Genomic DNA, 26,929 nt, shown 5'->3' on the forward strand with positions numbered 1-26,929 from the left:
CATTGGGAACAGCCCACAATCCAAGAAAGACCGAGAGGTGATCAAATCCCCCCAGCCCTGTGCCAAAAAAAGGTTCTATTCCAAATCTGCCACACCTTTCACATAGTTGAAATGTTTCATGCTACTGCAAACACCTATGTTTTTTGCTTCTTTTTAAGGAGGAAAGGTTAGGATTCAAACACCATTCAAATTCACTGTATATTAGATAAACTCTCTTTCAGCACTCTACCTAGCAATAAGGTCACCTTGACAAAGGTTTAGAAGTAAAAATCTTTGTGGTCTGTGATCTTTCTGAGCCAGTTAATAGGAAGCCACCCACAAATTCTGTTGGCAGGAGTTGCATGAAGATTATCTCAGCCAAGACTTCATCTTTGCTTCATCATGATTTACATCCAGGGTTATAACTGTTCCAAAAAAATGATCAAGCCTTCAATAAAATTTTGGCAAGCACTGTGGTAGAGAATGAATTTTGGAAGGACCAACTTAATTTATTTTGATGAACTTTTCCTTTTCCTATGAGCAAAATTTCAGACATTGTAAATCCCAGAGATTATGATAGTGTTATCCCCTCTAATGCCTCCTCTTAGTTTACATTTGATGAATGTCACCCAATTATTTGCTGTGAGCTCATCTGTCATGATCAGTACAAAATTAGCTGGGTTTGTCTTTTTCCTCCTCCTTTGCTAATGACTGTCTGGTTAATCTGTTTTTCTGGATTTCTATTATATGTGTTTAATTGGGCTTCTGGTCAGTGGAAATGATTCCTTTAGACAAACGTGTTTGCTATTAAACACATTTGTCTTTCCTAACCTGTGTTCTTCCTTCCTCCTTCCCTCTTTCACAATCTACTAATTCTTCTTTAATATTTGTATGTTTTGTTACAAGATGAAAGTCTGGTCTCACATTAGTTGGCACTTAAGAGAAACATGAGAAGTTTCTCTCTAAGAGTCATAAGAGTTGTGGTACACTAGATCATCACTCACCCCAATCTGCAATAGACAGAGTACATCAAACACAGAAGAAAACAAAAGTATGTTCACAAGGCTCCAGAAGGGTAGAAAATCTTCCCTAGGTAGCTGATGCTAGCACCTACAACTTCCAACATAAGATAGGTATTGCTGTAACCAACATGGAATGACTAAATCTCCAAAATGACTTTGGGCTCCACAAAACCACATCTGCTTCCTGGTGCTCAAAGAACTCACAGAAAGGATAAATGTATGTGCACTGATGTAGACGCACACCACACGTCAGAGGCACAGTCTTGGTTGTGAAACATTTACAGCGTACAGCTAGCACACCAGAAGACAACAGAGGACTCTTTTCTATATACTTTATCTGCTTGTGTAGTTTACAGGGACAACAATCATTTGCCCTGCACAGTTATTGGAACAGGACTTTTTTTTTCTTTTTTTTGCATTGTTAATAATGTTCATACGAAAAGAGAATTGATAATAGCACAGCTCAACGTACAATCATTAAACATGTTTAGACATTTGTAATTCCTGTAATTTACCTCCCACATCAAGTATAGTAAATGGCAACTCAATCAATTACAGAACCAAATTTTAAACTTCCTTGTTGACAGTATGTCTTTGGATGTTATTTCCAATAATTTTCTCACTTTTTGATGAAGCAGCTACCTCAGCTTGTAGAACTCTCTCCTTCCCAGTAACATAAAATAAGTTGGTGGAAATTAAAAGCTGAGAAATGATGTATAAAAACAGTAATGGAACTCTTGATCTGTGCTTTCCATCTCCACAGGGTGCCCTGCCATCTCTTCTTGCTGTTTTGACACTGGTTACTTTTCCCCTTCTTGTTGGCCCAAAATTTTCTAAATCAATTTATGGATTAAAGTATGGAAGAATTACGACAAGTAGGTTTGTTCCTTAGCAAAGAACTTTGGTTGTTTCAGATCCAGAGCCAGTCACAAGAGATTCAGGAGATACAGAGAGATGGACACCTGAATGTACCTCAGGTAATGCTCTTCTTTCCTGATTACTCATCATGGCCAGGACTAATCATCTTCCAGATGTTTCTGTGTGTTGAGCTTCCCCACCACTGTACATAAACCACATTGTAATAGGTACAATCTAGCCTGAATTACCTCCCTGGTTTTCATTAGTGTCATATCTTTTGTGTAGCCATTAAGGCAATATACAATGACCTGAGTGGGAGGAGATAGAGCTCCATGCTGCAGAAATATGCATAGTAATGCTTCTGTGGGCTAAGCAGCCTCAAGCTGCCTGGTAAATTCAGCAGGCTTTGAACACACACCACACTGCAGAGTGTCAGACTCATCAGCAAAATTTTGTTAAGACAAAGCAGCATTTATGATATCAGCCCAGTACCCATTCATGCCCCTCTCCCCTCAGAGCTATGATGGTACATGATAGAATGAAACAGTCTTTAGAGAAAATACTGGAATAATTTTAAAAGCAACTCCTGCAGAAAATGTGCACAGTTGTACCAAATACAAGCCATGTTAGAGCTGCAAACATACACTACCCACACAGAAACCAACTTAAGAGAGGTGAATAATTGTATACATTCAATCTCCTGAGGGATTTCAGAGGAAACATATGAGTCTGCCATGGTAATCCTTTACATCTCCAGCTGCAGACACTGCTGATAAATCATACAAGATGCGAGGAGGGTAGAGAGTGATAAACAGTACAGCTCAAAAAGCCCTAGAAAGAAAATATATTTAAGTAAATAAATAAATAAGGAAAGAAGAATGCTAATCAATTTTTTCAACAGATGTTTAGCTTCACGTTCCAAATCCAGTAACATTTGGCACAGCAAAGATGAAACAGTGCAAGAAATGGATGAAAAATACCCAGTAGTGAATAGGAAAGTAGCTAACTGCTCAGTGCCTATCTTGCTTTAAGGAGAGCTTTTAACTAGCACCTGGCATGCACCTTCTTTCATGTGCATGGATTAATTTCCCCCATTGGAGCGCTGTCCAGCATTTTAAATAGGGGCAAGAGAAGATCAGCTGTGGCAGGCATTATTCACCAGTAGAACAGGTGTAATCATGTTCATCATTTAAACATCTTCATCCTATTAGTTTCATAATAAGCTTTTAATGATTTCTTCAATAAAAGACTCAAAGACCAAACCCTACAAGTTGGAGAGTGCTCCATTGTCCCGTCAAGCCGTTCTCTCCACCATCGATCGCAAAGATAAAAATCAATCAGAGCTAAGCAGGCTGAAGTTAAAAATAAATTGCACCAATTGATTTCTGTTAAGACCCTTGGCTCCTAGTTAAAAAATTGAGGAAAGAAAGATATATTTGAACGTGGTGCATTTAGCTTCTATGAAAATAATGAGAAGGCTTCAGACCAGGAAATCAAAGTTTAATTTCTTCTATCTCATTTCACTAAGAGGTTTCACAAAAAAAAGAGAAAAAAAAAGAAAAGAAGAAAACATACTCCTTTTTCCTTTCTTTATTCTTGGGGAAATTTCCTACTGAAGTTATTAAATTGACACCTTGAGAGCTGAAGTAGGGTATCCATATGAATTGGTACCATCTCAGCTGTGGTTGGTGATCGACATCTACTCACCTATTTGATTCAAAGCATGATCATTTAGCCCAGCTTTAAATACTTCATAAACCTGAAACATACACTCATGTCCTACTAAACATAGGCACTTACAAGTTTTCTGAATAACCACAGTTATAAGCAGCAATAGTAATTAAACTATTTCTCTGAGTTAAGCTTAAAATAGAATCATAGAATGATTAAGGTTAGAAAGACCACTAAGATTATCTAGTCCAACCACCAACCCATCACCACCATGCCCACTAAACCACATCACTCAGTGTGACATTTATGCTTTTCTTGAACACCTCCAGGGACAGTGGCTTCACCACCTCCCTGGGCATCCTGTTCCAATGCATCGGCCACTCTTTCTGAGAAGTTTCTCGTAATATCCAACCTGAACCTCCCCTGGCACAATTTAAAGCCATTACCTCTCATCCTATGTTGTTTTCTTATAAGATAAATGTAGCTTATACAAAAATTACGAATTTTTTTTTCCTCTACAAAAAGTTAAAGAGAAATTTCCCCCATCTAAGATCTTAATCTGAAATAATCAGTATTTTTCCTTTCTCTTAAGACTGAAAAAAAAAGTTCTCATAAAGATATCAATTTGGATTAAAATAGAATCTGATTCAGCTAAGATTTCTGGACACACACAGATGTGATGCCAAGCATTCAGAAAACATTATATCACTGATAGGTGCCATAAGAAGCTACCAGTAATTATGGGCAAATGCTGACATCTGTGTGTTCTAAGGAGACTTTCTGATGAGAAAGAACACTGATTTGCTTCAATAGCTTTTGGCAGAAGTGTTAGCTCCTGTGAGCCAGAGGAATTATACGGATCTGTATTATGAGAGTTGCACTAAGCTGCATCACATAGGAACATCTGGGGAAATTCTGGGTTTACTTGTTCTTACTCATCTGAGTGAGCAGATTGAGACACTACTCTGCTGTACATTTCTCTGAATTAAGCAAAAAACTTCTAAGTACAAAATTACTTCAGAGGGTGAAGAAGAGCATTTTGACTTAAACTTTTCACATGAAATGCTTGCTGCATATGCAAGCTATGAGTGCCCACCATCCAATGTTCCTGAATGTTAATGCTGCCATCCCATCTCATTCAGGAGAGTTGTTAATACTAGCCAAGACATCTCTTCCCTGCTACCTCACACTTCTGCCTTCATCATATCACTCTCAGAAGAAAAGGACAACCACCAGAGCAGCTTAGCCTTATGGGAACAAAACCTTCACATATCCCAGGACAACCTAAACCAGAGGAATCAAGAGACAGCTGTGTGGCTCCTGGTGTTCCCAGAAGGCCAAATCACAAATGAAATAGCATAAAAAGCTGCCAAGAAATCTTTCCAAGAGAAGGGGCCAGGAGACAGACAACAGCAGTGATTAATATGGCAATGCCTTGCAAGTACATGAGGACCAGGCACAAAAGACCCTCTTACGAATTTCAGCCTGCAGTTAAACACCTTGATAAATTATTCCATGGGAGTAGAAAAGGAAAGAGGCTTCCATGTTTTCCTTCTATAAAGGCCTTGCAAAGTGATTATGCAGAGCCTCTCAGCATGCCTCTCTGGTTAATGGTGCAAGGAACTTCTCATCTAAACTGGAAATGGATCAGAGCCTGACATAAACAAGAGGTCCTTTTCAACCAGAGCTTGCAGGTGCCATTCCTTGTCTTTACAAGGCGAGACCACCAGCCTCTACCCCCACAGGGAGATTTGAGTGTCCATCTCCATCCTGGTTTCAGTTGGGACAGAGCTGATTGTGGCTGGTATGATGCCATGTTTTGGCTTTAGGAGAAAAACAATGTTGATAACACATAATACTTTAGTTGTTGCTGAGCAAAACTGTATAGAACCAAGGATGTTTCAGCTTTTCAGCTTCTCATACTGTTCCATCAGTGAGGGGAGCTGGGGGGGGGGCACAAAGTGCTGGGAGAGGACAGAACCACAGAACCAGGAGAGCTGACCTAAACTGGCCAACAGGATGTTCCATACCATAAGATATAATGTGAAAACAGTATAAAACAGGGGAGTTGGCCACTGCTGGGGCAGCCGCTGGCCGGGGACTGGCTGGGCAACAGTCAGCAGGTGGTGAGCAATTGCTTTGTGTATCACTTGTTTCGTATACGTCATTATGCTATTTCTCTCCTCCTTTTCAGTCCTAGTAAATAGTTTTTATCTCAATCTTTTGAGTTCTACATTTATTTACAATTTTCTCCCCTATTCAAGTGGGAGGGGGGTGAGCAAAAGGGTGCGTGGCATTCAGTTGCTTGCTGTGTTAAACCACAACAATCTCCAAAGGGATTTGTTTCGACTTCCAAACAAATGTTGTTGGACTCTATAATCTCTAGAGGTCCCTTCCAACCCCTACAATTCTGTGGTTCCAGAGAAAGCAGGCAAATTCAAACCAGGTGTTAGCTTCTTCTAAAACTCACAAGACTTTGCCATGCCCATAAGCTCTGTCACTGCTATGGAAGCACTGGAAGTCTGAGCTACGCTTCAAACAGACTTCAGCTGCAGATGGTACAGATTTCCTATACCAACCCAGAGAAAAATAATAAATAAAAACAACCATGATGGATATTGATTGCCCATCCACATATCTCTGCACTGACCTACAGCCAGTTCAAATCAAACAGGCCAAAGTTACCTTGAGGGTCTCTAAGTACTCACAGAAACAGAAACTTAAGGAAGAAATGGGGACAGTGTTAACTGGAAGCAGAGCTGGACCGGCATGACCTCTAGGAGGAAAGCCACACACCGAAGAGTTTACACACGGAAAACACAAAAAGATTAAGAGGGAGAAGAAACATGTTTTATGAGACTTACATCTATAGCTGAGGGGTGGGAGTTGGGGGAGATATTTTTCACATACCAAATCCTTCCTCAAGTCCCTTAGGATCTCATGAGTACGCCCAAAAGCTTATCTGTGCATTTTCTACCTCCATCAATTCTGACCTCATAAAAAAATACCGCCTATCTCTGTAAACTTCATCTCACTCGTATCCTTAGGCCACCAGCACTGTAACAGCAGTAACCAGTAACCTTCATACTACACATCCTGGAGAGTTTCATCTTTATTACTGTCCCTCACCTGACACCTAGGGATCTGTGGGAAAATCCACTCCTTAGCTAGGTCTGCACTGAGCTGGGGAGTGTCCACAGACCCCACTGGTAGTCAGACCTGTCCAGCGCAGGAATCCAGGCACCCAGTGGAACCACTGAGTTATCATGCTTGAGGTAACTACACGTTACCCTTACGTAATCAGGAATGACTTGGCAATAATTAGCTCCCTCTGCCAGCCGTAGGTCTGCCCACATTAATGTTGCTTTCTGAAAAATGGGGTTTTTACAGCAAAGTTGATCCCTAGCAATTGCAATGCCATTTTTTAATACCTCCATTAGTTCTCAGACCGTCACAGATAAGCAACACTATACTAAGACTTTTTCATCACAGATATTTTCACTCCCTGCAATAAGTGAAAACATTTGCTCATGCTTTCTTGCATTTTCAGTGGAACTTTTTCATTTGTCGGCAAGGAAACTTACACAGAACGTTTCTGCTCTTCTTTTTCATAGCTACTCTAAAGAGCTACAACACTGACATTACTTTCGTACTTACAGAAAAATAAGTTTTTCCTTCTCACTCAAAATACAATTTTCTGCAAAATAATCCCCATTTTCATTAAAGCATATTGCATTCTAGTTTCTTTTCCGCAACTTGAACAATTCTTTTACACACCCTGATACGTGACTTGGCTGAAAAATTGTTTCCCCAGAACAATACTGATGTATTTTTACTGTAGAAATTCTACAAACCATCAATAAACTAGATACATACATAAAACAAAATCCAATCCCTGACCCCTGAGTCTTGTAACATAAGCTGTGCACATGAGAAGAACCATAGCAGTTCAGGTAATAGTCAGGAAGTCAACTCTTACAGACAAGTTTTCAGGTTATCTCTGTACCTGAGTTTAGGAAGTGATAAAAATTCTGCAGCAACTATACAAAGACACTTATAAAGAAAGGTGTGGCACAGCCACAGAGAAATTATTGGCTCCACTATCACACAGCTATATAATTGAGCATCACTGACGTTGACCTTAATGGCAAAGTTGCAGCTAATATTTCCCATACTTTCATAAAATTAGCTCCTTTTTGGTACAGTAAATAAATTCACACTTAATATCATATTCCAAGGTTTTCTCACAACTACACAATTCACATTGCAAGCTCTATGAATTTTAAGTACTAGCTATGAAGAAAAGGAGCTGATAGTGGCTCCTGGCTGCACCAGAGCAATCCTATGAACAGAATGAAATCTCAACACATAACAGAGGGCACAATTTTCTCTTAATGGATCAACTTATACAGAATTACCCAATCTTAGAGCTGTGCTAGGCATCCTTCAACAACTATTGATCAATCCAATAGAAAGTCAATCAATAAGTTCAGAGTAATTGTTAACTGTTCTATTCATAAAGAGTTTTTCCTACTCTCTCCTCATAGCTATTTCTTTCCTCCTCCTTCATTACTTTTTACGTTTCTCATCATGTACTATGTTATTTACCTATGTTATTTGCCTAGTAACCAAGCCCAAGTCTTTTCAGCCTCTCTTTAAAAGCAAGTTTCTTTCAAGCATAGGACTCTTCTCATTTTCTTTCTTTGCATTGTGATTCTGGACGATCCTTTTAGAAGTGCTGCACAACAACACTTCACATACAGGAATCGTTTACTTTTAAGGACACTATAACATTTCCCATATTCTTCCATCCCCTGCACATTATGCACCGTAATATTACATCTGCTTTGAGTGCAAAGTTATACAGGTTAACAATACCCAGGGACCTACAGGCTTGCTCATCAATTTGATTAGAAGGGATATGCACTAGTGAATAACTGCATACAGATAATCTAAAATGATTTGAAAAGCTGGGATTCACCTGTCCTAATTTTAGCTGTTGTCAAGTTAGGGTCTTCTCTAAGCTATAATTAGGCATCTTCTAAAGTTGATGAGAAAAGCACATTCAGAGAGAGATCTTTTACATCCTGCAGTAGGTCTCTGGGAGAAAATGAATTGCTTCTGATGGTTTTGATCTGTCCATTCACTTCAGGGGAACATAGACTACCAGTTTAGACTGAAAACCTAATGCTTTCACGATGAACATAACAAGAAATGTTCTACTCTCTACTTTACAACATTACTTCTGATTTGTTCCAGCACAGACAGATTGAAACTCATACACCTATCATTTATGCAGCTATTAAGCCTCACCAGGTTCTTAACATTTAATTTGATATTTATTTATTCATCTCTGTCTAATATTTGAAATTCAGAAGAGCTGGCTCTCATATTCCTGTCCAAGATTATCCAGACAGAATGATACGCGTGAGATATTGTGCACAGCAAATCTAACACATCCCATAATAGGCAGCAATCTCACATGGCTTGTGAAACTAATACATCCCAGACACATCAGTACTCCTACATATGTACCAGGCAAACACTGCATAGCCCATCGACCACGTGCTGAACACGGTGGATTTAACACACCCTCAGCTCAGCAAGGTGTGTGCAGCAAACCCAAAGTGCCCATGTGTTACTTGAGTACTCCAAGGACTTATTTCTGCAGCCAGTAACACCAGGCTGGAGGATGGCTGGAAATCACACAAGTGGGATGCAAAAAAGGAAGCAAAAGTAACAGAAAACCTGTGAAAGGGAAAGTCTTTTCCCCAAACCTGCAGAAATATTCAGTTTGTGCTTTCAAAATTTTTAAGAAGTGCCGGTATGTGATTTTCACTTTGAACATCCATTATGCTGGAATAAAACAGTGCTAAAGATATTCAAGGCACTTGAAGTATCACATACATATACACATGCATGTTTGTATACAAACACACTTATTTATTTTTCAAACTTGAAGCAATTGGCAGCTATTAGCATGAGCCTGGAGGACTGTTTCCTTCCTTGCTAACTTGAGGCAGAGGCATGCGCACACCAGGCAGATATCCTTACTGTGAGCTTAAGCTTCTAAACAGAGCAGCCTTCTTTTAACACAGGTGAGAACTATGGAATGAGAAACACCTGTGAGACCTGGTGCTTACCATAAAGAACTGGATGCTACACAATGCCCTCAGCCACAGGTATAAAATACCAGATAAAAGCAATCCCTCAAAAATACTCCTTGGTGAGTACGGCCAATTGGAAAGTATATCAGTTGGAAAGATGTTGCCTCTAGTGAAATTGTGACTCGCTAACTTGCAACAGCCATATTCCCAGTATATTCTAACAGCAATCAGTCTTCTTCAGGACAGCTCACTCTGCACATGAGGAGGAGACTGCCTGCGCTATCCATATGCATGCAGTTTCCACATTCCAGTCTTCCCAGGTCATATGGATGCAATCCTCCACCTAATCCCACCACAGAATTTATCAGCCTTCCCACTAAACTTACAATTTCACAATAAATGGAGCAGAACTTCCAATTTGGATGCATTAAAGAAAAATGTCCCTTCAAGAAAGAGAAACAGGAGCTTAGCTTAAGCCAGTCTTAGTCAAAAAGGAAGTATGTATCTTTTCTTTACCACCTGGCTCAAAGCTTCGTCTCATTTCATTCTCCCCGTTCAGCAAGGGGGACAGCTGGTTACCATCAGCATGCATGTAATCCCTGTCCCCTGAGTTTTCTATATCCTGGAATTACTGCAACATAGAGTACTGTCTTCACATTTGGCACATCTTCAGGAATTACTCCTTCATATCGTATGATTCATTCTCACAACTACATAGGAAAGAAATAGGAAGAGATGGCCATATTCCATTCAGTCCACATTTTCTCAGAAAGTCTCAAAAACAGGTAGTTTCCTCATTTAAGTTCTGTCAATTTCTCCTCATCTACAAAACCATCATCAACTGGCTGACAAATTTACAGCCATCGTCTACTTTGAAGGTGCCCTGTAACATCTTTTTCCAATCTCTCTGCTGTTTACCTCCCACTGCAAATCTTTGTTCAATCCATTAGCATTATTTGTCTGTCAAATTAGCATAAACCTTTCCATTTGTTAAAATGATCACTCACTCCTCTCCTTTGCTCTTCTCTGTTCTTTTCAGTTCATCAATAGCTTATTTGCATTTTCCAAGTAGACACACAATAGCAAGTTAGAGTTTCTGTGACACACATGGACCCTCATGATTATTGATGAGTGAACTTTCAAAATATATCAGATTCAACATGAGACAAATGAGTAACAGAGACATCAATTGTTTTGCTTCAGAATGCATAGCCAATCTACAGCAGGCAGGCATACACTCACTCCCTGCTCTTGTGATTTGTGTGATCACATGCACTTGTCCTAAAAATATGCCTCCTCTCATGCACAGAACAAATAACTTGTGCTGGCTGAATTCATGTCATGTTCTTATCAAGTCAACGTACCTGGATGAAGATATATTCATCCTGAACAACAAGGGAGTTGATGTCAATGGAGCGTGAAAATGGCCCACTCCTTTTGGTCTCTGAGCACTCCTGGATCCGACAGGTCAAATAGTGGGTGTCTGCAATGGGAGAATATGTACACATGAGAAATGGCCATATAGGGGCCCATCGTCTGAAAATGTCATCAGCAGTTCAGAAGAAAGTGTCTGATGGGAAGTCTCAATCTCATCTCCAGCTCCCTAAACATTAGCATAAGATCTGCTTACATCTTTTAAAACCATAACTGTTCACTGGAATCAGGAATTTATCACACTTCCATACCCCCTGTTCCCCTCCTCATTGTGCAGAAATTCCTCAGGCAAGTAGAGTTCAAACCATAAATGGAGGATACAAATAATAAATGCAGTAGAAAACTGATGAATGCTTCTGTCTGAAGAGGGAACGGGAAGCCCCTCACGGTAATGGGATACCCTATCAGTCCTTGGCTTTGCTTGAGAGAAGGAATAAGACTGGGAGAAGAGCATGAAGGAAAAAAGACATAAGGCAGTCAAGGTGCTACAAGAACGGGGCCTGAATAAGAAGGAAGATATATAGCCAGACACTCAGTGCGTTAAGCAGAGACAGGCTCACCTCCAACAATTTGGCAGGGGTTATAGGGGATTAAGCATTGTTTCACTCAAGTTAAGAAAAGAACTTGTGAAACAGAACAATCACAGCACAGCACTGTGTCTTTGGATGTATGTAATCTAAATATGCCATCTCTGCCTTTCAGCTGCTCTTCTGAGAAGTGCAAATTAGGAAGAAAAAGAAAATACAACTAAAATGATGGCTGCAGTGATAAAAGGATCATGTCTTTTACACTGCAGCACTTTAACAGACTTCTTAGCTTCAAGCACTTGTTGACTTTTCTACAAAGGGTGAGAACATACCATCTAGGAAGAAAACCCAGCTTATAATGGCTGAGGTGAAATTGGTGCAGCGCTTTTAGTTCCCATGACTGCACCTATTAGCAAGGATCTCACTGAACAGAGCCCAAAAAGATAAAAGAGAACTTCAAAAGGGGAGTAGCCTAGCACAGCTACTCACAGGATTCTCCATCCCATAAAACTTGTTACTGTCCTTTGTCTGTGCCTTTAGAAACAGCAAAATGTGTTTAACTGCAAAGCAGCGGGGGGCACAACTGAGATTCTCCGACACTGCTAACTGCCATCTCAGGTTCAAAAACAAAATTCTCAAAGTTTGGCAGTTTTGCCTTCCATTGCCAAGTCCCACCTACTGACTCTAGGAATGCAAAGCAAAAACAAAGCAAGTCAAAGGTATTGACTCTAAAAAATGCCACAAACAGCCATTAAACTTTAATTTAATGAAGGTCAATGCCTAGCTCCACGGCCTGAAGGTCCATGACTCAAGGCTGTAAACCTGGTAGAGGCACTGGGAATTCCAGGTTAATAAAGACAACGCAGCCAATTCAGAGCAGTTGCATACATCTGGTGCTGCAACAAAAGGTAGTCCCACTGATGATGCTGAAGTAGCAGCAACAGTTGCCAGTTCTAGCTCAGACTATCTAGGGGTAATTAATGCATATGGTATATGCTAGAACGTACCTACCTAGAGACAGTGCCAAATAACTGGAGTATCAGAGGAGTTGTGCTTTCTTCCAACACAGAATTCCAGCAGCAGTAGAGAAGTCAGATTCTCAGATGGGATAAATTCAGGCTTTACATCAACTGCTGCGTACAGACCTGGTCTGGAGTTGCTGTTTATGTCCTGCATGTGGAATCTAAGACACTGAAGCAACTTCTCAGAAAACAAGAGGGTCCCCCATATCTCCATTCAACCCAAAGAGCTCAGCAGCCCTGATTTGTTCTTTGAGGTAGCACTAAAATTAGTCAGAACAAGGAGGAAAGGTCAGGAGCTATATTTTTAGAAGCTCATTCCCTCCAGTATGTTCTCCCACACAGTCGCCTGGATATTCTTATCCCTCCAAAAACAGGGATAATTTGCTGCTGCTGAGTGACAGAATGGGAGGAGGAATAAAAACCTGTCACAAATAAATGCAAATAAACCACAAGTGTTGACATGACAACTAGCTTCCTGCCTACTGAGAAATGTGTCATTTTGAGTGTGCTACACCAGCAATCAAATACACTCAAAGAATGGCACCAGATTAATATTCATGGAAAGCTGGTGGTGGAGAAGGGGAGTCGTGCCCTACTCATTTTCTGCTTAGTCTCTTGTTTACTTATTTTCATATATTTTACAACACAAAACCTGCAAAATAAAACAAGAGCACAAAAAATTGTCCTAAAACCTGTCTGCCTTTGGGTTCAAAACTAAGTTCAATTTTGAGTTTCTTCCTGTTGTCTCACAGAAAATGAAAAGTGATTCCTTTTAAAGTACCTTAAAAATCAGGTAAAAATATGATGGAGTATAACAAATAGTAACTTCTGGGCAAGAAAAAAAAAAGTCATCCAGCATAATGAACTTCCAAGTGGACATTTTGCAAGGCCAGAGGATCAAGCTAGAGAAAAACCCAAACCAACAGTTCAGATTAGGATATAGCCAAACTCTCAGAAAATGCAAAGGCAAAAATTTCAAGGCCAGGAAGGCTGGTTTTCTTCAAGTGAACTGAAGCTGAGGAGCCAAATTCCTAAGCAGTAATTTCAGAAGACCCTGCGCAGCTATTTTCTAAAATAATCAGCATCTTCCTTCTAACTTTTGAGTTCCCAGGATCTCTCAGATTTTTCTGTAATGAAACAGTGAATTGCACCTGCATTACCTGCCCAGCACTCAGTTCACATTTGAGTACTACCAAAAGCAAGAAACAACCCCAAGTCCCTATCCAAGCTGCTGGAAGGGTAAGATACCTTAAGGGCTAGGCTCTTATTTACAGAGCATACCTTTATCTGTGTAGATAGGATTGGGCCAAACAACATAAACATCAAATAAATAAAGGAACATCCTACCATCAAAGCTGTTATATCCCTCTTCTCTGAAGGGAGCTCATTTTTCATCCCTGTTTTGCAGAGCCACAAGGAAAAAGTATGGCACGTGCCCAAGCTAGGTACTAACCTTGTAAAGTCTTGCTAGCCTTTCCCAGGAAGATGTATGTCTTATAAAAAAAATTATCTTTCATTCAAGGATCATTTCCAGTTTGTATAATGTTCCAGACAACAACAGAATTAGAGACTTTTTCCGCCCTTCTTCCTTTTCACTGCAAAAAGAGTTGAAATTTCCTAGCTGGCCTCAACAACTTCTTGTGCTCATAACCCAACATCCAGTTACTTTCTCAGCCCATCTGTGAATGAGGCAATGTAGGCATCGAGCAGCCTGGAGGTTTTCCTGCGGCTCCAATCCCAGCATCCACACCTCTGCACAACCCTTCCCACAAACTTATCACACTCCAGATTAGGGAATGGCTTTTTCAGAGACATATCCATTTTCCAGTTGAGGAGCTCAAAACACTTCCCCACTGCTAATTAACATGGTCTCCCATCTTAAGAATTCAGTGTGTGTTTATACTGTTTTTAGAAGTGATAAAACTGAAGCAAATTCTTGAAATTTGCAGTGAAATGTGCAAGTTAAGACAGCTACGAAGTCCCTTCTTTTCCCATCAGCCACAACTGGGCAACTCTAGGGGTGAAGCAGGTTCCCACTCCCTTGTGGGTGACACCCGAGGATGTGAGCCCATAAAGGAGAGACTGGAAAAGTCAAACTTGGCACCATGCTGAAGGCTTGTAAGGGTAGATCTGTGCAGCACGTAACTGTGACTTGTGGTGACACAGAGCAGCACAGGCTCTTCGCAGGGCCTGCTCCTCCAGGCAGCATTAACAAGCCAACTGGAGCAGGCATGGCTAGCCAGCAAGGCCAGTGGGGAGAAGGGCAGCTGAGGGAAACAAGTTGTCCTGGCAGATTGGCTCAGATTAAAATTAAACTGACAGGGAAGCTTACCATGGAAAGGAGAAAAAAATGGCTAGAAAACAGGATGCAGAAATGTAAAGAGGACTGGAAATTACTCCTTAGGAATTAGTTACCATTGCCTTCTTCGTCTTTCAAGGGTCTGGTTTTTTTTTTCCTTCTTTCCTTTTTGTCCAAATTTACTCTTTTCCCTTTAATCGAAATATTGTTTATTGCATCATACCTGTGAGCAGGGAAATTATCAAAGTGAACATCAGAAGTTTAACTGATCTATCTGAGGAGCACCGGTGGGAGACTGTGTCCCTGTATCTGTAATAGATCTCTTGCTTTCAGCCCTGTCTTTCCTCTATTAAACCCGGACCAAAGTAGCAGTACCCAAGGCCCCTACTTGTACTTACTCTTCAGAAATGCAGGCCTAGATTATTATTCAGCAACAATAGCTCTGTCAAGATGTCAAAAAAAAAAAAAAAAAGTGAAAAATTTATCTGCTGCAAAAGATAGAAACAGCTTGAGATCAGCCAGGCACTGGAACTCACAGCATCCTGCAAATATTTAGTGGGACAAGGATACTGGGGAACATAATTTTTGAAGATGTTAACATTCCTAATGACCAGACAGACAAAACCCAAGGAGCAAAGCTGCGCCTATGGAAAAACAAAAACAGGACAGGACTTCTATCTTCTAGCCCCATGAGTTCAATGATAGCCCTGACTCATTCATGGATGAATGATATTCTACCATGTCCCACCACCTGTGTATTCTCAGCTCCAGTGTCTGAATCAATATTAGATCAGGGCTTGAATTCCACGAGTAACTACTGTTAGAGAAGGGAAAAAAAAGTCATGTTCAGGATTCTAATCCTAAATATCACACACTAAAAGGAAAAAAAGGGAAAAATAACAAAGAGCAAAAGACAAACGCCACCTCTAGAAGAACTGTATACTTTTAAAATTGTCAGGGACAATACAGACAGGAATTCTAGTTCCCAGTTTGAGCTGAGCAATGGGAATAATCAAATCTATGTCTCTTAATGCGTCAGATAAGTGACTGAGACACAGACTGACCTGAGAGGAATTAATAAAACCTCCTCTTCCTTCTGCCAGCCACCGAGGAAAACTTTAGTCACAAACTTTTTGATCAAGAGGAGATCATTACAGGGACCCATTTTCCAGCAGGTGTAAGTGCCTCAGCCACTTCACGGAGAGCATGAAGTACCATTTTTGTTACGGAGCCAGCCAGGAGAAAAGCTCAGCCTGCGGTTCCTAAGCACACAGAGCTGCACCATTTCACACCAGGTGAGCCCATAGCTCTGAGGCAGTCGGTGTTTTCTAACACAAGCTAATATTGTTTTAAGCCTTAAAAACTCAAATTAGAGCAACATAGTTCTTTTGTGCTATGCTTGGCTGGGAGAGGAACCTTTTCAGTGCTGTTCCCCAGCGGGACACACCAGCGGGGCCAGCACAGCCCACTGGGTTCCTCCTAATGGGACAATGCCTTGCTATGGGCCTATTGTGCTGACACTACTATTCAAGTCTGACTTTCAGGGAAACCCTCAATGCCATCAACTTCCAATTTCAAAATGCTGAATTTATACATTAAAACAAGAACAAACAGCACACCCCATGCAAACAAGACCCGAAGGAAGAGAGCTGCCTGGGAACTGGGGAAGCATCTTTCAAATGAAGCATCTACAGCCTTGACGCATCCAGTATTGCTCAGCTGGCTGAGCAAGTTTAAACTTAGTTTGAAAACAGACCTCATCAGCATTTTGTTTACTTACTTGCTTACTTTTTCACTTGCTTTTTACCACTTCTCCTAGCATCTCTACAACAGCATATGTAGCAGCAAAAGCACTGAAGAAGCCTCCCTACCTTGCCCACCCACCTGCAAGCTTGTTTTGCTCTTTTCCCATACTCAACAAACAGCTGTCACCCCTAAGCTTTATTGCCTGGTTATTTATTCAGCTGCTATCACTAAATAGCAGTAGGAGGCCCATGAATGATTTTGGAAGATCCACAGCCTCAGAGAAGTCACCCTGACAGACAGGAGCTTGTTCACACAGCATCTGGCCTATGCAGCACTCATCTGAAACAGAAAGTTTGCAACCAACAAAAATGAAACCCTCTTCCCCCTAGAAATCTTCTACAACCTCAGTCCTGTGCTGCTTTCTATGCTGTCCCTGTGGCATAAAAGGGACGCATCCCATAGCTGGATAGCATTGAGCTGGAATAACACTGGCTCTGCTACAGGAGATGCATTACCATGCTAAAATTCCTGCATGAAATGCCTAAAACGCTGTAAAAAGTGGTGGAAAAATTCAACTTTAACACACATTGTCTTTGCTGGAGGTTAGTTCCACAGGAATCTACAGCACACTTCAATGAGGGGTTAAGATTTTTTTGTTTTGTTTTCCTGTGTATTACCTCAGATACAGGCAACTCTTCCAGGCTTGTTTCCAATACAGAGGACCTATTCATACATCCTACGCAAAACTAAGAAGTCTTTTCAAAATGAGGCACAGGGTACCTGCAGCATAGGGACATCCTAGCCAGAGAAGTCTGGCTGTAAGCAATTTCTCAGACTCCTTGGTAAAACCGAGCTGCTGTGAACACCTCTGGAAACACATGGAGGCTGTACTGCACAGCACGGGCAGCACAACTCTTCATGATTCATACGTGTATCACCTAAAAATGCGATACTGAAAACAGCTAAATAGTGAACAGCACAAACTGCTCTTTAGCCCAACAGATTGTGCTTCCACCCGGGCTCTCCACAGACACACACCCTGCAGCCTCTGAATTCCCCCTAGGTTTGAAGGATAAGAATATGCCTCACATCAAACCCCATGATACACGTTTTTCCTATCAATTAAAATGTAAATGGAAACACAAAATGAGCAAAGTGAATTTCAATTCCCACTCCATTCTTGACTCAAAGTACAATTTTTCAACATTGGCTGCAGGCACTCACGTCCATCAGCTGTCCGGGCTTCCATGTGTACAAGGTCTGGTTCTTTATCCAAACCCATCACAGACCTGGGAGGGAGAAAGAAAAAAAGAAAAGAAGTCAAGAGGAGAGCTAAAAGGCTGCAATCAGATGGACAGAGAGCGAGGGCAAGCAAAACTAGTTCAACTTTATGATACCGGGCATGTAGGTCCCTGCCTTCTGCCCTCTTTGCAGTCTCCTCTGTTTCTATGTAGCCTGCTCTCAGGGGCCAACTGCTAAACGTAACCTGCCTTCCCAGGTGCTGGCAAATGAGCCTGCCTGTCCCTTGCCTACAGGGGCAAGACTACAGCTGCCATTCCTGTGGTGGCAAAGCTAGCTGCTACAAGATTCAGTAAAATGAGAGCTCTATTTTCATACTGCAAGAAAGATGAGGACACAGCAGACGAAAGCTTATAGACAGCAAATTAAAAAGGGGTTTTACTTAGATGAATAGTGTGATGAGCTCTGTCCCTTGTTTGCTGGGCAATCTTGCTACTGTTTATCTCAGTTTCCTCCTTCAAATGGGGTACACATGTGAAGTTCAGACAAGAAATTGCAAGACACTATTCATTATCCCCTCCATGTCATAGTCCCTGATAATCATGAAATAAGGCATGAGTTTCTCTAAACCTTAGGGGCTGAGCACCTCAAGTCAAATCTTCATGTGCATTTTTCTTTTACTCCCTAAAAACATTTTGCAAGACACACTACAAAGACAATTTTCTTCTTGGCAAAGGGAAAGTCAAGCCCAGAACAGAAATGTTATTCTTAGTGTTCTGGCTGATAAGAATCACCAGGAGATGAACATTTAGTCCTAGCAATGGCTGGCAGGGGAAAAAAAATCCATAGATGTCCACGTGATTTATGGAGCTGCTTCTCCCAAGTTAACCAAGGGGTTAGATTAAAAAGGGACAACGACAAAAATCAGTTTCTAATTTGGTGGAAGCTGAATTTGATACAGTAGATTGTAAATAATAGATTCCCTCTGAGCCAACCAACGTTCACAATTCCCTAATGCTCCGAAGCACTTCCATCACAATCTTTTGCTGCTTAATCCTTGGGGCATCAACAGCTAAAACAGTTCAAAAAGAAAAAAAAAAAAGGACATACAAAATACAGATGCTCTGATAAATTTTTGTGGAGCTGAAAAAACAAAGCAATTAAAACAAGAACAAGCATACATATGTCTCAGAATTCGGCTAAGATCAACCAATGCTGCAAATTCCAAAGCAGCTACACTATGACCCAGAGTGGAGGTAACTGAAAGTGGCTCTTCTCATTAACCAGAGCTTCATATTAATAGCGAACCCACTCTCAGCACACTGAACTGTGGCAAAAACCAACAAAGCAAAAACAAAGCCACACAGGGGGGTTTTCATCATTCCACTCCCAGAGAAAAATAGCCTGTTCCTTAATCGCTTCCATCAGTTTCAAGGTGACGCCACAAGGAAGAAAGTGCTGTTCATTATCAGTAAGAATGTCAGAAAGGTCCAGAGTCCCTGTGACCACGTAATTGTTGGGGTCAAATCTTCTGAAAGATCTGGGCACAGTTAGAAATGGCAGTAGGACAGGTAAGACGTTCCTTAAAATGTCAATGGAAAACATTACAGGATACAGCAAAATACATTACCAGTGCACAGAAAGAGCACATCTTTCCAGTCCATAGCAAAATTCTTCTGCCTTTTCCCCATATGTAGCTATAAATATTATAATCTCAATTGTTAAGAAATCACGACTCTCATTTATGACACACCAAATGGGATGGAGGTATACGCTCACTGATGTATCGGTGCATCACAACTTTATCAAAGGGACTGGTAATTTCAGCACTTTTTGGTAGAGGTTGAGAGCACATCAAGACTCAACCCAATAGCCCTTCCTAGCGGGCTTTCTAGTAAATCCAGTTGTCACTCTAGTGACGACACTCTCCAGTGTTTTTCTGGAAGCCAGATGCCAGCCTCTTACACGGAGCCACTGGCCATGTCAGCAACGCCAAGCTGTCACCATTCCCCCTTGGCACCTCTGGGTTCCTCCCACTTCTGGCCCAGGAAAAAAGCATCAGTATGAGGCCTGCCATAATGCTAACCATTTTAAAAGTGATTGGAATTAGGGGAACCTAAGCATTTCTGAATAAAAGCCAAAATTCTGATTACCATTGTGTTTGTACATACAGACTCTGTGGATCACCTCCACTTAAAATTCCCATTACAGAAGTACCAGAGGAGGACAGGAATCTCTTGAAGTATGTCAGTCTAGCTTGAATTTCCTTCCCAATGCCATCTACTTCTTTCCTTAATTAGTTTTGACAAGCCCAATGGTTCTTTTCAGAACAACAACAAAGACACCAGCATACAGCACCTCCCAGTATTTGTCTGCTCGCTGAACACCGTACTTCAAGTGGAAAAGCTCACAAACCAATCTCCTGCGATCCAAAAGCAAAACAAGCTCCTGTTATCTACAGGTAGATAACAAGCCTGTAAAGTAATGCTTCAGTCGTTCTTCTGTCTCCCAAACCAAGCAGTTCTCTTCTATTCACAGCCTCTGACTGCAAAACAAATCCACAATCAGTGCTGTTTCTTCATGTCTGCTCCCACCCACAACGATGATGGCTGTGCTTTGCAGTGCGTCTGCCTCCAGAACACGGGTGTTTTCAGTAAACATTCTCAAGTCCTTTCTGACTGGCGAAGCTTTACATGAAGAATGCAAAAAAAGTTATGTAATGGAAAAAGCAAGATGTGAACGCAGGTCCTGAAGCACACTTGCAAACGAGCACACAGATTGTAAAGCTATTCCCCAGCCTGCGTGGTAACTCTGCTGGTCTTGTGAACACACTGCAACAACCACTCAGGTCTAGCAATACAACGATAAAAACAGACACCTTTGCAGCTATACATTTTCTCATGCCTTCTCTCTTTGAAGGACGTTTGGAGGATGCACTGCACAAAAACAACTTAGCAACTTAAGTACGATGAGGAGGATGTCAGCATTCTGTGACTTACACTTTCCCTTGCGTGTTCTGTACGATTAAGTGGAGCCCACAGAGCTGACTGCTTGGGAAGGAAGTTTCATTGCTCTCTGACTGACAAACAGCTCTATTTTAGAGAGTTACAAAGGAAGGAGTATTTAACAACCATCAGAAACCCTAAGCGTAGCTTGAAAACATTTTTCCTGCTATATGATCATACCTCAGGCTCTAGGGTCAGCTCTGTTTTGGATGTGCACAAACCAAACCAAGTTCCACAAGATGCACCATGTGTGCTGCTGCCCTGGATGGCCCTGGGCTGAAAAAAAAAAAGGGCACTTGCACTGTAACAAACAATGCTAAATCAACATCCTCCACCATCTCTATTCATTTATCACCACTCAGATGAAAAAATGCTGAGAGAAGAGGATGCAGCCAGAAGTGACAGGAAAGGTCATTTTTTCCTGCTGACATGTTCCCTGACTGCTGCAAAGGCAGTTTCTGAAATGGGGAGCCTGCAGCTAATGTTGCAGCTGACACAGGATCATTGGCCAATTAAGAATTCAAACTACCTCTGAATTCCATTAGGAAGGACGCAGTGGTTACATGGTCTCTATCTTCTGCTGCTTTTCTTTTTTTGCTTTCATAGTAATTCTTCATTTTCACAAGATCTTTACTCCCTGTGTTTCAAGAGAAGACTCTCTGTTCTTGAAAGGTAGAGGACGGACAGGACCCTCACAAGATCTTTATCTCTGTCTTGAGGGGAAAGCATTGTGCATGGATGCACATTTATTATGCTGTTCTGATAATATTTCATCTCTGACCTGGAGGGAGAGCAAGCAAGAAGGGCAAGGAAAACACAGTACTTTGCATTGTAAGTAGCTATTCCTATAAGACATTGTGTAGTTCAAAATTAAAAATGCAAAGAAAAGAAAAAAGAAATACACAGACTCTCAGTCTGGATTCCCTGCCCTATTGAACATCTCACTGATACTACCAACTCCATTGCCTCTACCTGGAACAAGCCCTATTTTCCTACCTGTTTTCCAGATATTAGGCATTAATGATGAAGAACAGCACTGAGATTTAACTACTCTCATTACTTAGATCAAAAATGCAGAGCAATTTAGACTACCTGCTGTTGATCCCACCTCCCTAAACCATCAACAGAGAATAAGAGATACTCTGCTTCTCTATCTCCTGGACCCATTCACATGGGGGGTGGGAAGAAGTTATCACTAGAACTCAGCAACAATTGAGTCAAGGATTTATAATAAGGTCAAAAAACAAGTCACAACATTCAGGCTTTCAAACTTGGTCTGGAAAGTGCTAGACTGAGCACGTGGCACAGGAGCATGCATTGTTCTGGACCAGTCAAGACAGCATTCAGCAACTCTGGCTTTGAAAACAAAAACAAAACTTAAAATGGACTGAAACTTCCTCAATATGACAACTCAGAGAGACTTTTTTGGAGGTTGGGATGTCAGATGAAAGGCATCTGTGACTGCTCATATCCAGAGACAGAGGAAACAGATGGAGATTGCTTAGCAGGATGTTGTGCATTAGGACTGGAAATAGGAAGGAACAAAGTACATTCATTGTGTAATAATATGTAAAGGAAGAAAAACACATCCTTTTGCTTTAGGCAACTGCAGTCAAATTAGTGGATGTTGCCTATTAGCCTGTTGCAATTTTAATTGTACCCTGCTCCAGAAGTGAATAAATACTTGTGGATGGTGCCAGGCAAGCAGCGCATGTGACCAACTCATCCAAGCAACAAAAAGGGCAGGTGGGAGCAGAAATGGATGCAGACCATTCCTGTTCAGCTGATGTGGATCTTCTTACATTTAGTGCCATTGGTGAATTACAAAAGCCCTTTCAACATGGGCCAACTGACTGCCTTCTCCATCGTGTTGCCGAGGTATCAATAAGTGACATCAGATTTCCCTCAGCATCAAGAACTGAGGTTGCCTTCAGATGACCAAGGGGATTCTCTGTATTTCCCTACTATCTACTGGAGTCAAGCCTAGGACTAGATCCCACAGGTACTGACTATGCACAAGTAACAGGCAGTGCACACAAAAACTACATACACTCAGGCTGACAACATAAAATAAACAAATACAGTTGGGGAAACTATACATACAGTTGAAGAAAGAACGCATTTATTAAACACATAAATATGGCATTATTCTCTGTGGCTGAACAGGGGAGACACTGCTGGATGTGATAGGATGTGAAAAGGCTCTGAAGAGTCATGGATAAAGTACCTCCTTGCACAGCATATTTGAAATAAAGCTTAGAAAAAAAGCTTGGCAGGAAGATGCTGTACGAAAGTATCTGATCCAGGTCCTTGGAGCTTCCTACATCTTTTCCATGTTAATTTCTGTGATGCTACAGTTCTGGGCATCAGCGAAACTAATTTTTGTGAGACTAAGCTTGCTAGATAAGACAAAAAAAGAATTGCCAAGTGTTTTTTCTCAGCTTATTTCTTTCCAGCAGAGCCAATGTCCTAGTTCATCTTGAGGAGATGGTCTGCCTGGTTTATCAAAGGAAACAAAACTTGTGTGTTCACAATCTCTGCTTGTGTGTTCATATGTGCATACATGCACCTGACTGCCTGCATCCCACCCCCACTACATGCTGGACATCTAAACCAGTTTTCTGCCAACTCATCATGGATTACAGGTCCTAAAACTAAGAAGTTGCTACAAGTTTCATGGACATAACAGTGCAGCAAGAGGAAAGAGGTCCGAGCCTGCGGGACAGGCTGATATTTAAACTCAACCCCCTTGCATATCAGTAGAGAAGCCACACAAGACAGCAGGCTTTGCTGCGCACAAACTTTTTTTTCAGCCCCTCTTCTCATTGCATAAAAGAAGGTGACTCTTTATTTCATAGAAATTAACAGAAACTCGAAAGAAATGTCACTGAACCTGAGAATACTTTAAAGGATATTAATCAGCTGAACAAAGCCACTGTTGGATCACATTTTTCTTTACTCTGTATGCTAATACCAAAACCTAAGGAAGTGCAAATATTCCTCTCTAATTCTCATCTAGCTAATAGGTCTTAGCTCTTTCAAATCCCCTGGCATTTCTTACCTTGCCTATACTATGAATCCCAATAAACATAACTGAAGTTTGTGATACAATCATGAAAAAGTGTGTGGGCAGAAGGGTGAAGAACCTTACTCGCAGCCCTGTCAAGGTTTGAAAGCTCCAGCAGCACCGGCAGAACATATGCTGGAGGTGGCATCTTAATTTCCCAGCGGTGCCAGAAATAACTTCTCCTGGGGACTGAGGCTCATGCGGGGAGCAGATCTGTCAGCTATGTCAAGGCAGCACTCGTAGCGAGTGTGCTCCCAGGTGTAGTCACAGTCCTGCTGCTAACTTACAAACTAAATAAGCTGCTCCCATGCAGCTTGCTGCTTCTCTGCCCCTGACCCATCAGCATACACCTGAACCAGGGTATGTAAAAGCAGATATGGTGGAAGTAAAGCAGCAGCTGCTCATTGACTTAAGATGTTACCGTCTTGAAGATCTCAAAGCTTCAGCACACAATATACCATCCATCCTGCTCCATGCGCATCTAATACAGACAGCGAGGCTCTGAGAAAAGCATTTGCAGAAAGTAGAGAGGGGATTTGCCTGCGATTAGAGGATTGCAAAATTAATGGTGGACAAGTCTGAAACACTTTCCAACAAAAGGATGTGATAATTTGATTCTGTTTTGCATGCAGGACAGGACACTTCTCACAGAACCCCCCAGTATTTTAGATTTCAAGTCCTCTGAGGAAATAAGAATAAAAATCAATTTTTGAAGCATTAAAAAGGACACATTTTCAGCTTTGTCTACTTTCTCAACAACCTTTTTGGTTTGGAATAGAGAAGGGGAAAAGAGCACAGAAAATAGCATAGGAAGGGGAAAATGAAAATATAGAAAATATCTTGTACAAAAGCCATTTCAGTGATCAAAATCTATGTGAGGGGGGATGTTGTTGTTTGCAGCTTTTTGGAAAAAAAGGTATATATCAGGGGAATTACATTTTCTAGCCAGCTGTGCTTTGCACAAATTTGTGAAACTCAAGCAGAGTTTTTGTTTCTGTTCCCAGACTGATCACTGACATTATTGAGTGACTTTCAGCTCTTTCCCTGCATTTGATTTAAAATGAGTTTAGCGCCTACTACATTATGAAGTCCAGTTAATTAATGTTTGCTCAGCGCTTGGCTATCTTCCTTTGAAAGTCATGCAGATTGGGAATCGCTATAGATTATTGCTTTGGTTTTTCAGGAAACATGAATCAACCATGTTTACGTTCAATTTAGAAAAGCAAAACATATGTTCAATGAAACCATCAGCCAGTCCTGCAGTCAAGGATTTTGCTGGAGTTATTGTTTCCCTCCATGGAAGGGAACGCTTAGAAGACTCATTGCTCTCAGTTTGTCTCCTATCAAAAGTATCCTAAATGCAATCTGCTCAAGCAATGTTTTACACCAGAATAAGGATTCTCAGTTCACTGTGTTTTTAATTCCCCTCATTTGTATGAACATTTTCTAACTGCAAATATGACATGCCTGAAATGCTAAGGCTCAGTGATTCTGCTATTAACAGAGTCCAAGGCAGAACACAGTGCTTCTGAAATGCTTTAGTGTGAGCGCATCATTTAATAAATGAATGCAGCATTAGATGAATAAAAATAAAACTTAAATTGTCCAAAGAGGGGATGCCAGTATGAAACTTGGCACAGGCAGAATGTATAAGATATGCTGATGAGCGCCATATGCCTATGGGCATTGTACATTGTATTAATTAAGGAAAGATGAGTCTTCACATTCCCTGCTGCAGAATATTGCAAAGAATCACCATGGGATAACGTCTAACATTCCAGAAATAAATTTGCTGTTCAGTTTATGCATTTTGGAGAAAGGCATTGTGAAAAAACAGATTTGCACAGCAAACCTTTTCTGACCATTGTTGTGCTGTATTTCAAACACAAGCCTGAAGAGAACAAATGGCTTATTTCATTCTTTGACTTTTACAAATCAGCCAGGAAAGGTAGAGAAGAAGAGGGAGAGGCGGGACAGGAGAAGAACGACAAAGGAGGAGAATAAAATACTCTGTTCAGCACCAGCAAGTGTAACTGCATCAATGTGTCTCCTTGCCCAAAAAAAATCACACTCAATTAGCTGCTGAGAGTGAGATACACATTTGTCCCAACATCAACAACAGGGGAAGACAAGACAAAGAAGGAGGAAGCAAAAAGCATTCTGGTAGCAATCAGATCTGCAAAGACAGGCTCCTTCTATAGAAACAGCGTGCCTCTGTGTCTATGATGGGTAAAAGCAAACATGACAACCCAGTATCTCGTGACAAGATAAGTTTGCATTTAAAACACAGACATCCTCAGATACAGCACGAAGAGAAGAAAAATAAAAAAAACAAGGCTACTTGCATGTCTGTCCATTAGTGATAGAATGACACTGTAGTAGGAGAGATCTGTGAAATCATGGAGCTTTTGTGGGTTCCTTTGCTTCAAGTTGGATGGATGTCCAACATCCTGGCAGGTTGAGTACAAAATGCACTCCCAATTCTTCTGAACAGTAGAGTTCAAAAGTGCCACCATCCTCAAAGCATTCTCCCCTTTTCAAGTAAGAAAGTTCACGGCAGAGTGCTACAACAGGAGTATGTGCTACGTACATGACAAGAAGTGAAGATGGATGGCCAAGCTGTAGGTGAACAAAGAGCTGCTCTTTGTCAAGTTCTTAATCTGTTGTTATAAATGAGCAAGAAGAGGAAAGAGAAGTACAAGGCCAAATGAAATGTAATACTCTGCTGTTTTCTAGCTTCAGGCCAAATTCCAAAGTGTCAATGCATTGTTCAAATCTAATGATTTGTAGAAAGAAAAAGAATTCTGGAGAAAATACAGCAGATCCAGAAATGGCTTTAGGGAGGCACTAGTACAGATTGTCCCTAAAATCATTATTATAATGGAACATGTCTCCTTTCCTCAATGATTTTCAATCAAAACCTGAAAACCAAAAATATTGAGAGCAAAACCCA

General features: G+C 41.0%; 1 protein-coding gene across 3 annotated transcripts in view; it reads right to left on the reverse strand.

The window, feature by feature from the left end:
* SORCS3 (sortilin related VPS10 domain containing receptor 3) overlaps positions 1-26,929 on the reverse strand; it is a 278,287-nt gene that overhangs the window by 68,407 nt on the left and 182,951 nt on the right. For all 3 annotated transcript variants that reach the window (XM_021399905.1, XM_021399907.1, XM_021399906.1), the window contains exons 6-7: positions 17,890-17,954; positions 11,002-11,120 (exon numbers count right to left, since the gene is read on the reverse strand). In XM_021399905.1, coding sequence (XP_021255580.1) covers positions 11,002-11,120; positions 17,890-17,954 — 184 coding nt within the window. The remainder of the gene's footprint in view (positions 1-11,001; positions 11,121-17,889; positions 17,955-26,929) is intronic.

The sequence above is a fragment of the Numida meleagris genome, chromosome 5 (assembly GCF_002078875.1).
Source record: "Numida meleagris isolate 19003 breed g44 Domestic line chromosome 5, NumMel1.0, whole genome shotgun sequence".
Taxonomy (NCBI): domain Eukaryota; kingdom Metazoa; phylum Chordata; class Aves; order Galliformes; family Numididae; genus Numida; species Numida meleagris.